Source organism: Solanum verrucosum, unplaced genomic scaffold (genome assembly GCF_900185275.1).
Source record: "Solanum verrucosum unplaced genomic scaffold, falcon-dt-bn FXZP01000125.1, whole genome shotgun sequence".
Classification (NCBI taxonomy): Eukaryota; Viridiplantae; Streptophyta; class Magnoliopsida; order Solanales; family Solanaceae; genus Solanum; species Solanum verrucosum.
In genome coordinates, this window is record NW_026019923.1 from 3,083,512 (window position 1) to 3,097,721 (window position 14,210).

A 14,210-nucleotide genomic window follows, 5' to 3' on the forward strand; every position below is an offset into this window, starting at 1 on the left:
CGTAACTTATTCTATCTTCTATCCCACAAAACTTATACATAGATTCCCTCAGAACTTATACATAAATTCCCTCATAAATTTTGTAGGTATTAATTAATTATATAGGATTACAAAAAACGCAACCAAACACCGTATAAAATTTAAATATGAATAACTTTTATACAACATTTAGAATCCTATCAACCAAACATGGTATAAGTTATATTGACTTTTATACCTTACACAAAACTTAACTAATACTACAATAAAATGGCAACATATAAGTTTACCTAGTTTAAAACCACAAGCTCTATATTATATCTCATGGATTTCGTTTTTTTTTTGGTATTATAATTATCACTATAATCAATATAACTTGTTCACAAAACAAACGCGTCTTAAGAGTATGGCTCAGTAATCATAAAGTTGGTGAAACTGTATGACTAAGGAACACATTTTCCTCACTATACGTTAACAAGTGAAATAGTCGAGGTGTGTGCAAACTTTAACCCAAACAGCACCATTCAAATAAATAGAAAATTTTCTAGAGCAAAGATAAATATTTACTCCTACTGAAGTGAAAATAGGGAGCACAGATGTCACAGACTTAGAGTCTTACTAAAGCTCCGTGCGGCACTTGACAACTTACTCACTAGTCTTTCAAGATCTTGTAAACTCAAGTAAGCCCTTTTGAAACTAAGATCGCTAAGAGAATGAAAAGAAAGACTTAGAAAGATTTGGAAAGTTTAGAAGAAGGCTTGGAAGATTGCTTTACACTTGCTTTCTTGGTTGCTTGCTTGGCTGGTGCCTTACAAATGAGGGACACCTCTATTTATACTACCTTCTAGAGACTAAATTGTAATTAATATTTACTTTACAAGTCCCTAAACTATTTACACTTTGATCCCTCCCTAGAATCTTCTACTAATTCTAGGAAATTCTAAAGCTTTCCAAGAGAATATCTAGTCCCTCTTCTAGAATTCTCTACACATTTTAGAGAATTCTAAGGCTTTCTTGGAAACTATCTAGAACCTTCCATTGCCTTCTAAGTTATTCTAGAGAATTCTAAGGAATTCTCTAGCCTTATTGAATAATCTAAAGGGTTCTAGAGTCTTCCGGAAACCTCTCCACAACTCTAGATCCTTCCGCCCCTATTCGGACACAATTTCACTGTGATGTGGCGGGACGTGACAACAGAGATGTGCAAAAATAAGAGACTTACTTTAACAGAGAAGAACAGAAATTTGTCAAAGAGAGTAGAGATGAGAGTCAATTCTTTAAACAGGCTACAGATACATCAGTCGAATAGCTTAATTGTCAAAGTGACAGCAAACATTGTGCTTTATAACATCAACGGCGTTCATTTACACCTAGTATGGGTTGTAACGGGGACGCCCTCTTCCACCACTGTCACCCCGCCTTCCGTCACTTGAACTGCCTCCACCACTACGTCCACCTCGTGATGTTGGAGGAGGAGAATGCATAACTCCTGGTTGTTGCCTGGATGGGAAAGAGAGATCAGAAATAGTACAACGAAAACAAGCTAAATACCATTGAAGCATTTGAGAACAAGCACTTCTGATGGAACCTAATTAAACACCCTATTTTACTAATACTATAGTATCTAATGCTTCACTAGAGGTGCGCCTGTCTTTAGATAATATGGCATTAATGGTCTTCTATTTCGTGAATTTCAGCCATGACTCACAATAAATGGAGTTCAGAAAATGCAGAAAGAAGTTGTTTTGCTCCTGGACACTAGTTTTCCTTTATATCATAAAATCAGATTGGACTTTTCCATTCATTATCACACTTTGCGAAGCAACTGCTATAGACAGGTTGTACTTACAGGACATATCCAATCCTTCCATCAGGTAAAAGCATCGGCATCATTGCCAAACCACCAGGTGTAGCTCCTCTTCCATAAACCATTGGCTGTGAAGTGAGGAGCACGGAGTGTTAGTAAAGCTGCAGATTCACAAATCTATCTAACCACAAGCTATACAAGAGGATGACAATAAAAGGGCTGTGATTTTCATCTATTTAGATTTAATCAAAACTGAAATCTTGAAATAGGTATTTCTTGGTCTCTGAAAAAACTTGTGCATATGTAATATTAATACATCGGAAGCAGTTTATCTCCACGGTTTTTGCTTTACATATTGGACACAGTTGACAACATTGTGTAGATGATAAATCATATTCATCATTAATAGAAGCGCCACACAACTTGCCACAAAATAAACTAACAGACCCTAGCAACTGAATACTTTGCTTACAAGCTACAAATCAACAGTAAACTTATTTAAGATTATTCTTTTATAATGGGAAAATCATTGAGGGCTAGTAGCATGCAGTACGAAACTCAATGGATAATGGGCCCATCCCTTTATACTTCTGCACTAGAATACCAAGCTTTTGTGCAGCAAGATTCGAACCCGTTATGTGCGCATAACCTACACATCTCGTGTTGCGCACTCCGCTATGCTAAAGCCAAGGGGATCAAATGTTAAAAATTATCCAAACAACGAATATCTTTTTTCTTTTTCTTTGTTGGGATGGGTGGGGCAGGTATCAATCACTGAATATTATGGTTCAACAACGTGACAATTAAAGGTGATAAGAAGAAACAAAGTAGACCTAATATCACGTGGAGCAAAGTTACCTCAAAAAAACTTCTTTCCGAAGGTTAAGCTTTAAGTTGTCCCAAAAACCAAATAACCGCTCACGATCAATGTAAACTAAGTTAAGAATACAGCAGAAGAAAAAAAATTACATATGCAAATGATATATATATAAACGTTATTAACTCAGTGGGATTAAAACTCCATTTGTACACTTCAACTATGCCTAGGTACTATTGCGGAGTCTTTCCTTTGGAAGACACATCTCCATGAAGAAAAAAAATTACATACGCAAATGATACATATATAAACGTTATTAACTCATTAAAACTCCATTCGTACACTTCAACTATGCCTAGGTACTATTCCGGAGTCTTTCCTTGGAAGACACACATCTCCATGTAGGGAGACGTGTAGTTTTCAAAACTATGCATTTTTACAAGACAAATATTTAGTATTAAAATGTAATGACCTAAATATAACAAAATTTATGAAAAGATAAGAACATCAGCGGCAAACACAAGCATTCACTATCAAAGACATGAAAAAAGCTCTTACTTGGGCTACACCTGGACCACCATATCCTGCACCAAAACCTGCACCTAGCGCACCATAAGGGGTTCCCATCATGCCATATCCAATACGAGGAGGGTAAGTTGGAAGTGTGGCTCCCTTTTGTGAGCTTGATCCTCCTGAAGATTTTTGATCTACCTGAGGCTTTGCAAGTGAACACTCCAGAATTTTCCCTGATCCAAAAGAGCATCAATGCATCAGTGTCACTATACATTTTGTTGTATGAAGTGAACTCCAATCCAAAGAAAGAAGTGGAAACAGATATACCATCTATTTCATATTTCTCAGTGTTCTTCAGGGCCCTCATAGCACTTGACCTATCAGCAAAGTGAACAAAGCCATATCTGCTCTGTTCTTGCCCTGGTTTAGCTGGAGGAAGAACTACTTTCGTAATTTTCCCATGATGTTCAAACAACTCTCTTAGCTTGTCTTGGTTAATGTGTTTGGGCAAGTTCTTCACATACACTGCCTTAACCTATAGAGTTCCAAAGGAGACAAAACATGATGCTTACATTATAATTCCACATCTTCAGACATTTGCCAATTAACCAAGCTGGACCATATTGCAGTGTTTTATGCACCAAACAATAAACCATTCTTAAAGGAATATAGCTACTTGGTAGTACATCAACTTAGGATAAAATACCCCAAATGAAATCCCTAAAGCAAAGAAGAATACATATATGCCCAAAAGCATTGTATGTTAATCAGTTGGAACTACGACAATATTTTAGTCCTTTTAGTTATGGGATTTGGGTGAAGGGGGAGCTTTGCAGGAGATGAAATGTTCACAGATATATTCCTTGTTGGAAAGAGACTTTACCAACACATAACCCAGAAGAATTATGTTGAATAGAAATCACCATATGTGCGAGTATCTTAACTGCAGCATTTTAGTCTGTATGCAGAGGAAAGATAAAATTAGCAAGAGTTCTAAAGTAGAACCTGTGAAGAAGCAGTTTCAGCATTTTTGGGATCAGCCCAGCTAACAGTTGGTGCATTATCATCAAGCTTAAAATCTGAATTTGACATCTCTTGTCTTGAATACTCTGCACATGCATGATTGTAATATTCTATAAAAGCAAATCCACGATTTTTACCGGAATTCAGAGGATCCTGCATCATAAAAGTAGAAAAAAATATTAAAGCAACAAAATAGTTTTTTCTTGCATATATAGAGAGAGGGAACGGGGGGTTAATTTTCTTTCCATGAACAGGATATAATTGGAAGAGTAACTAACATGGAGCAGTATATGTACACCTAATGACAATAAAGAACTGTACCAAAAGGTGAGAAAATGAACTAAATAAACATATGTAAAAAAAAAGTCAGGTTCTACCTTCACTAACTCAATAGTAATAACCCCAGGCCCTACATTTGTTACAGCTGTCCTCATATCTTCCTCTCCCCAGGCTCTAGGAACATTACCAATGAATAACTTATGTTTAGCTTGAGCTGGAGAACATTTGACCCTTTTTCCCTGATACAGAAACAGCTGTGTTAGAGAATCCAAAGAGTTGGAAACAAGAAAACAGATGAATTTCCATTCACTTTCAGAAATGCACATCAGGACTGTAAACTGTAAAATAAATTATTTGAATAAACAAGGAAGGATGAGAGACAACAAAAAAGTACAGAACCAGTCGAGAAAATTAGCATTTTGCGTACCTTCAGCTCAGTGTTGTTGAGCTCTTTAATAGCCTTGGATGCCAATTCCTTGTTTCTATAGGTAACAAATGCATATCCTTTGTTCTGAGTTGAGTCCTTCCCTTTCATTATTCTTACCTGGCATTTTCATGCATGTCATCCGTTAAAATTAGGGATACCAATAAAGAACAGATAATGAACAAGAAAAGAATTTACCTCTGTAACTTCCCCAATTGTCTCACAAAATTCCCTCACATCTGCCTCAGAAACATCATGAGTAACACCACCTATGTACACTTCTGAACCATGAGGAGGAAGGGCGAGGAGCTCAGCATGCTTTTTGTCCATATCCTCAGCATCTGCATCAACTTTCATTTTTACATCCTCTGACCCCTTTCCTTCACCAGCTCCATCACTTCCATTTTCCTCCTCCTCCTCCTCTTCTTCTTCTTCCACCTCCTCTTCGACCTCCTCTTCTTCTTCCTCTTCCATTTCCACCTCTTCTTCTACCTCTTCATACTCAATCTCTTCCTCTTCTTCATTATCACCTTCAAAGTCAACATGCTCTTCAGTCTCAACAGGTTTCTCAGGTTCAGATTTAATAGCTGCAGCACTGGCCCTTGTTCTCGGCATCTTATATTTCTAGGAAGATAATCTGGCGCTGCAACTCTGATGGAACCACAGAAGCCGGAAGCATTTGCAAAAGAAAGAAGAAAAATGTGGACAGGCTGAACCAAAATGAAAGGCCAAGAGGATTTCCAGAGTAAAGAATATCTCAATTGAACTTGTTCCATGAGAAATGGCCAAGGAGTTCCAATGTCAATTTTCAGTAAAAGGCTGACTAAATTTTACCAATACAAACAAAGACAGGCAAGAGAAGAATACTGAATGACTATCAAGAGGGTAATATCCTCCATCAGGTGCAAAAACAATGAACCAATGAATTCCATAAAAGGTACTGATTGATTTCTGAAGGAAAGTCAGCCTTTAGTTTAAACTATAATTAGGACCAATGCATTCATAACAATGGAACAAGGAAAAGAAAGAAAAATAAAAGAATACAAGGAAAGAGAAAAAGAGAGAGGAGAGGAGATTATGAAAGGCTTAATCTATCCCCAGGCAATAGCAGGGAAAATAGAATGCTTAATGGGATGTTCATCAAGGTTTAGATCCCACCAGACCCCTCCCCATAAAACATAATTCCAGTTCCAAAATACATGTCCCATTCTGTAAGTGAGACCTCCCTGCAGTAAATTAATGGATATACAGTGAATGTACTGATAGAGGAGCAACCTCGACTGCACTTTTTAGAAAACCATTGCTCAATATCAGAACAGTCCGCGAGTCGTTTACTACCATTAGAATTAAAACTTGACCTCAAGAAGCAGATTAATTCATAGCTAGCTTAAGCAGAAGTCTAATATGCCTCTTAATGATGTTAGACTGTGAATATTAATAGTACACAAATCTGATAGCTTACACCCACGAGCTTGAATAATCGGTTAAAAAGTGAGATCAACCATTGAAGGCAATAACTAAGAAATACACATCACTGATGTCCTTTTTTTTGGGAGGGTGGTGGACAAATCCAAATATTCCTTTGATGCGTATGTCACTAAGTTGACTGGTGACACAATAAATTCCATTTGCAAAGTCGAGACCAGTTAAGAAATTCAGCCAGTGATCACTGAGTTTCTTTCTCCAACTGTATTTTCTAGTGGAAAACACACAAGAGGAGCTCAAAAGTACAGAACTACTTCTCCACTACAAACCTAAGCTTGTTTTTTAGGATGGTAACAGTAAAGCAAAGCTTTTTTATTAGAAATCAAAACCATTTTTGCTCGAAATTCCAACGTTTAGAACATAATTATTATCTCCCAAGTTCAGTAGCATCACGATCATGCAGTCTTAACTACTTCACCAGCGATTGGTTTATCACTAAATTTCATAATATTTCCTTTCTATATACTCCCTGTCCCAATTTATATGCTCACTTTTCTTGCAAGTCAACCCCAAAAGAATGACGCATTTCAATATTCAGTAACAATTTAACTTTAGAGTACCTATTTTACCCTTAATAAAATGACTTATAGCCACACCAACATCTATAACTTATTTTAGACTACAGATTTCAAAAGTATTTCTTTTTCCTTAAACTCCGTGCCAAGTCAAACTACCTCACATTGGGACGGAGGGAGCCTTGAGCTCTAAAGCTTAAGGTGAATTCTCAACTATTCAATACATCAATTATTGAACATTTAAGAACTGAGAAGCATTCTATGTTGGGAAAGGGACAGGAAAGCTAGAACAAATAGAACCTTATCGAGAAGTAGCCAGAGTCTTTCGCCTAAAATAGATAGATAGATGAGATGAGAGAGCATAAGGTGAGAACAATGCATCTGGATCATGCATTGCCCCTAAGTTAAGAACACTATTTTGTGGTCTTCGAAAATACATGATATAATAAGTGATTTTGAAGTCCAAACTAGGTATATTTGTATGATGGAAAACATTTTCTGGTGCTTAATTGCCTGAAAATATTTTTTCACCAAAAGGAAAGAAACTGACTTCCTTAATCTATGTGTGGATATCATTTTTCTACCCAACTGTTTCAACTGTTAACTTCAAATCACAACTCTAACCAGCATTTCGACATTATTATCAATCTTTTATAATTTATTTTCATCAAAATATGCAACTTGCTACAAGGATAATCATCCATGTTTAATAAATATGTTTTCTTTCCACACATCAGCTAAACACAGAAAACATTTTAAGAAAACAGTTTTCCAAAACATCACCTATTTCTTGAAAAATGTCTGCTGTCGTACCACTGCAGTTTTAGAACAATTAGTCTGTAAGAGTCTAAAAACAGAAAAGTACTAATATGGTGCAATGAATTCCCATCCTCCTACTACCTTCCTAGACCAATCCAAGAGCAGCTTGATAGCTTATTACAAATTCTAGTTCAAAGAAATTTTCAAATATTGAACTTTATTTATCCAAGAAGATGCTCCAACATAAAATCAAGAATATTTCAGTGTACTATAGACTATACATCCTGGAAACCCAATTCCGCACTCTTCCCAAACATATACCTTTCAACAATGACAACAATCCACCATTAACCATTTATTTTCAACAAAGCACCTCAACTATTCCACATAATACCTACCACCTCCCACCAGCAACATCTAGTTTTTTTTGTCTTTGCGGTGATTTCAACCTGAAACCTCAAGGTGTTCAATCCACTTCATTAACCACTAAGCCACACCCTTGGGTGTCCCACTTAATGCCTAATGTCTCAATTTTCACCTATCAGCAAACTAACCCACATCTATGTTCTCCTTTAAGGTTAAAAAAACCCACATTATTGTGCTACAGTCTCAATATATCCTCTCTAACTCATTTAACCTCTAAAGCAGCAAAAATCAAGCTTATTCAAGGAAACAAAACAACAACATAAATCCACAGGTCATTTCAAACAGATCCACGTACGTATACCCACAAAAATTCGATACCCAGTTGCATCGCAAAGAACAAAACAAAACTAATCCGGATAAACCGCAAAAAGGGTTCCCGAAAATAGCAGAAAAATGCTGAATTGCATATCAAACAAACATAAAACATAATTTAACAAGAAGTACTGCAAAACAGAAGAAGTAATTGTTACCCTGAGTTGAAATTGAGGACCCTTTTTCCTTCTTCAACTATGGAAGCAAAAGCGAAAATCGACAGCTAATTTTAGTTTCTCTGAAAGTAAATTTCTGCTCTCTCTCTCTATCTCTCTTTGTGGGGTATTATATATATAAAAAAAACCCTAGATTGGTTAGGGTTTTGATTTGGGGATTTTTTTTTTTGCTTTTTCTATATTCCTATTTAGTCCTTATATTTCTTTTGTCCTAAGTAAATATCTACGAGGGTATTTATATCATTACATATATCTAGTATCTAGTGTGAACATGTGGTGACACAAGGATAATCTTTTTTATTTTCTTTTGTCTATTGAAAGAAGAATTTTTTTATATAAATATATATTATTGTTTCAAACACCCACAAAATTAAATTTTCTTTCAAATATCCATTTGAAATATAGTTTTTCTATATCCGAAACTAACATCTAAAGCCAAAATTATGAACGTTTGAAGTTTCTTTTATTTACAACTACACTAGTCTCTGGTAAATGGTCATAATGTTCTACTTCAAACATTAAATGATACAAAAAATCGGTGGCATTTGAAAGAAAACACATTGACCTACAATTTTGTATGTCATATCTCACCTAATTCATTACGTACTAAAAGATTTGGTAGTATACATTGTTTGCTATCAAGAGAGACACATTGATTGCATGTAATTTTTTGTGGGTGTTTGTGATGATTTAATAAATTATGTGTGTTAGTTCGAATGGGTAATTATAGGTATTTATAAGTTCAAATGAGGTATGGACCGTGAAATAGAGTTTTTCTATAACCGAAACTAACATCTAAAGCCAAAATTAATTATGAACATTCAAAGTTTCTAATATTTACAACTATACTAGTGTCTGGTAAAATGGCCAGAATGTTTTACTTCAAACATTAAATGATACAAAATCGGTGGCATTTGAAAGAAAACTCATTGACCTACAATTTCATATGTCATGGCACACATAATTCATTACGTACTAAAAGATATGGTAGTATACATTGTTTGCCTTCAAGAGAGGCACACATTGATTGCATGTAGTTTTTTGACAAAAAAAAATTGTGGGTATTTGTGATGATTTAATAAATTATGTGTTAGTTTGAATGGGTAATTATAGGTATTTATAAGTTCAAATGAGGTATGGACCGTGAAATATTGTTTTTCTATACACGAAACTAACATCTAAAGCTAAAATTATGAACGTTCGAAGTTTCTCTTATTTACAACTACACTAGTCTCTCGCAAAATGGTCATTATGTTTTACTTCAACATTAAATGATACAAAATCAGTGGCATTTGAAAGAAAACTCATTGACCTACAATTTCATATGTCATGGCTCACCTAATTCATTACGTGCTAAAAGATATGGTAGTATACATTGTTTGCCTTCAAGAGAGGCACACATTGATTGCATGTAGTTTTTTTACCAAAATTTTTTGTGGGTATTTGTGATGATTTAATAAATTATGTGTGTTAGTTCGAATGGGTAATAATAGGTATTTATAAGTTCAAATGAGGTATGGACCGTGAAATAGAGTTTTTCTATACCCGAAAATAACATCTACAACCAAAATTATGAACGTTCGAAGTTTCTCTTATTTACAACTACACTAGTCTCTAGTAAAATGGTCATAATGCTTTACTTCAAACATTAAATGATACAAAATTGGTGTCATTTGAAATAAAACTCATCGACCTACAATTTCAGATGTCATGACTCACCTAATTCATTACGTACTAAAAGATATGATAGTATACATTGTTTGCCTTCAAGAGAGGCACACATTGATTGCATGTAGTTTTCTGACCAAAATTATTTGTGGGTGTTTGTGACGATTTAATAAATTATTAGTTCGAATGAGTAATTATCAGTATTTTTAATTTCAAATGAGGTACGAACCGTGAAATTAAGTTTTTCTATTCCCAAAACTAACATCGAAAGCTAAAGTTATGAACGTTCGAAGTTTCTCTTATTTACAACTACACTAGTCTTTGGTAAAATGGTCATAATGCTTTACTTCAAACATTAGTGATACAAAATCGGTGGCATTTGAAAGAAAACTCATTGACCTACAACTTCTTATGTCATGGCTCACCTAATTCATTACGTACTTAGAGATATGGTAGTATACATTGTTTGCTGTTGCGGTCAAATCACACAAGCAAGTGCACGTGGTCGTTCAAGTATTAAAGTGACTCTTTTTTAGAGTCGGGTATCGTACCCACAGGGACTTACGCTTAGAATTACTTAACTTCTCTAACTTTCAGCTAAACACAAGTGTATTCAAGATTTCAAAAGTGATTTAGTTTCTGCTTCTAAGATTATAACAAAAGCGATTCAATTTCAAGGGTTTAAAAACAGTAATTGGGTAAAGTCCAGGGCTGTAGCTTTTATCAGGAATCATGCAATCAATATCATTTATATGGGTAATTATCAACTATCGAATCAATGAATCACAAGGTTAAATGTATGATCATGGTCTTCCGACCTCTAATCGCCTACGATAAATAACACCCTAACTACATCGTTGAGCTGGGATAGGATAGATTAAGTACCGAGCATTACGATTTCTTCCTATATGGTGACCCAAGCATGGTTTCTAGGTATATCCCTATCCAAGATACAAATTAACCCTAGTTATTTAGCATTAATCATGCTTCTTATGTCCCACGTTCTATCCTCTTATTCATCTCCCGAGTTCAATTTGGACAATGTATTTATTTCAATGGTGAGTCACGAAATACGAAAAGCAAGAACATAAGAAAGATCCATATGATAATTGACATTAACCCAATAAAAAAAATTAATAGATTACAATCATCATGTAGCCACAACCCTAGAACTAGGGTATTTAGCTACTCATAATCCAAGAAGCGATCAAACAATGTTCAAATAACATACAAAGATCGAAAGGAAAAGAGTTTAGGAAAGTGTCACGACCCAAGCCTAGGGCCTAGACGTGACCGGCGAATGGGGAACCCGAAGGAACCCCAAACAAGCCTCATAGCGTATCATTACACATCCTTGGTCGCGGAAGCAATTAAAATGACCATAAGCAATAAGCATAATCAAAGGGGGAAATTGGGACTAAGGGAGCAAGAGAAAAAAAGAAGAAATGATACATAAATACCATAGATGAGTCAAGCTCAAGCATAATACACAACTTGTCCAACACCACCTCTAAACATGAGTACTTAGCGGGGGCCAAGACAAACTACCGGGCTCACCCTCATAGTCAAAACATAACTAAAAAGAAAAGTCTTATACAAGCAAAAGATCATGAGCAACGTCCCCGGAATGGAGGACTCACCAATAACCTTGATAGGAAATTGTATTAGCCACGCGGAGGAGGATGGTCAAGCGGTGCTCCGGTCCCTACATGGTGACATCATGTAGGCATAGAGTATGCATTAGTACGTTTGAATGTACTAAGTATATGGGATGCAATGCAACGCTACAATAGATGGACATCATAGGAAAAATGCATAATCATACCCAATAGATAGCACATTAGAGAAATGATATGTATAATGATGCTTACATAAAAATCATATTTAGTGGGACGTAGTACATGTGTGGTGAGTGACCATCAATATAGTATTTTCCAAGGCCTACCACCCCCTTGGAGAGGCGAAAGAGGTACAAACTCCTCAATGTGGTTATCCGGGCCTACCACCCCCCGAGCTAGGGACCAAGGTACAAACCCCTCGATGTGGTTATACGGGCCTACTACCCCCCGTACTAGGCAACCAAGGTACCAACCCCTTGATACGGTTACCCGGGCCTACAACCCCCCGAGCTAGGCTTGGTCGACTCACATCACTTATATAGAGAAAATCATATACATGTATCCCTTTCATCATCATTTCAATAATTATATAATCATCCGACTCATAGGATGTACATTGGACCTTCCATTTCCTATGAATTCTATAAATGACATTTTATCAAACACATGGTGGGCTATTGTTCATGTAGATAAAATCATGTCTTTCAAGAGTACTAAGTCCAACCAATTCCGAAATACATATAAATCAGCCCACCAACAACATACATATATATATCAACCTTCATAATTTGATCATGGAAGCATGGAAACCATAAACATCACATAATAATTTCATTTCATGATAATATGCAAAAATAGACCTTAATAGAATGTGTAGTAGTAATTCCATAATTCAAGAGTTCATAAATGATCATAAGGACCCATAAACTTGAAGTAAAATAGAGGATAAATGGTTGGACTTGTGGAAAGGAAGGTTTCCACAATCAACCCACATACCTCAACTTTGGAGAATCCTTGATGAAGATTGGAATGGAGAATTGATGCTTGAGATTGAGTCTTGAATCCGGAATTAGAACTTGAGATGTTTGAATTTGGTTGAAGATCTTGGTGGAATTTTGGAGAGGGATTAGTGAGTGTTTTTGAGTGTTTTGAAGCTAGAAAGAAATATAACTAAGTATGGGACAATCCTTTTTTTTATAAAAGAAAAACGTCCCAGCCGCTACAGTAACGTAGCTCACTGGAATTTGCGATTCTGCCCGGACATGTTTCACGAAAATGGTCATAACTCCTTCATCCTAACTCAAAATGAGGTGAAACCAATTGCATTGGAAAGATAACTCGAAGGGCTTTAATTTAATAGGTAGTGGCCCTTCCAGTTCCTTGTGTGCTAAGAGATATGCCCCTTTAAAGTTGACCCTGAAAATTGCATTTTTTGCGATTTTCGAATTTTGATACGGTTGCTCTAAAATTCGGGTTAGACCCATTTCCCACTCAATTTTACCTCCTGAATAAGAATATGAAGTCGAATTTCCGAAATCATGCACGGATTTTGAGATATATGGAAACTACAATTATAGGTGTTTCCGAAGCACATTTTCCGGCATTTTTTGGGTTGTTTCAGAAAGAACCCTAAAAATGGTGAAAACGTTCTCCCAAGTCGTCGTTCTTCAAAACCCAGAAAAGTAATAATTAATAAAATAAAATAATGACCTATTTATACTAAAAGTCGAAATGATCAAAACTGGGCACAAAAAGTGAGACGCGGAGGTAATCTCTTATTTTGTTTTGAGATAATTTTCTTTTCTCCGCGACGCGGGAGCTACATGGACCATTCTGCCTAAATCTTGATTTCGCGAATTAAATTATCATTCCTCTCCGCGACAAGGAGAGGATACAGATATGCCTTAAGTGACATTCCTCCAGCTTCTTCCTTGCCCTCTTTTGCCTCGGATCTTTTGTGTTCCTCCATTGTCCATTTTCGAGCTCGTTTCTCCAATTAAGCTTACCTACACAACTAATTATGTTGGTTAGCTCATAGACAACCAAAAGACTCAATAAAACTATAAACAAACACATATTGAATTCAAATCAAGCTTAAATACAGGCATAATTAGTTTTCTAGGCATATAAATATGCCTAAGATCATTTGCCTTCAAGAGAGGCACACATTGATTTGCATGTAGTTTTTTTACCAAAATATTTTGTGGGTGTTTTTATTGATTTAATAAATTATGTGTGTTAGTTTGAATGGGCAATTATAGGTATTTATAAGTTCAAATGAGGTATGGACCGTGAAATAGAGTTTTTATATACCCGAAACTAACATCTAAAGTCAAAATTATGAACGTTTGAAGTTTCTCTTATTTACAACTACACTAGCCTCTGGTAATATGGTCATAATGCTTTAC

At 35.8% G+C, this 14,210-nt stretch overlaps 1 protein-coding gene across 2 annotated transcripts; it reads right to left on the reverse strand.

The window, feature by feature from the left end:
- Positions 1–1,292: 1,292 nt before the first annotated feature.
- LOC125825007 (heterogeneous nuclear ribonucleoprotein Q) lies at positions 1,293–8,698 on the reverse strand. Of its 2 annotated transcripts, none has more exons than XM_049504362.1 (9): positions 8,498–8,698; positions 5,041–6,068; positions 4,846–4,962; positions 4,517–4,657; positions 4,122–4,292; positions 3,444–3,651; positions 3,162–3,349; positions 1,829–1,914; positions 1,293–1,479 (listed from the first exon to the last, which is right to left on the reverse strand). In XM_049504362.1, the coding sequence occupies exons 2-9, from the start codon at positions 5,455–5,457 to the stop codon at positions 1,350–1,352; spliced, it is 1,458 nt and encodes a 485-aa protein (XP_049360319.1). In that variant the 5' UTR covers positions 5,458–6,068; positions 8,498–8,698; the 3' UTR covers positions 1,293–1,349. The 2 variants fall into 2 exon arrangements, with proteins under 2 accessions (XP_049360319.1, XP_049360325.1); XM_049504368.1 differs by having other exon boundaries at positions 5,041–5,493; positions 8,498–8,622.
- Positions 8,699–14,210: the final 5,512 nt, after the last annotated feature.

Coding starts and splice junctions, on each gene's coding strand:
- LOC125825007 (XM_049504362.1), bottom strand. CDS start 5,457: ATGCCGAGAACAAGGGCCAGTGCTGCAGCTATTAAATCTGAACCTGAG. Junction 4,963..5,040: donor CAATTGGGGAAGTTACAGAG/GTAAATTCTTTT, acceptor TGAAAATGCCAG/GTAAGAATAATGAAAGGGAA. Junction 1,480..1,828: donor GGAAGGATTGGATATGTCCT/GTAAGTACAACC, acceptor TTTCCCATCCAG/GCAACAACCAGGAGTTATGC.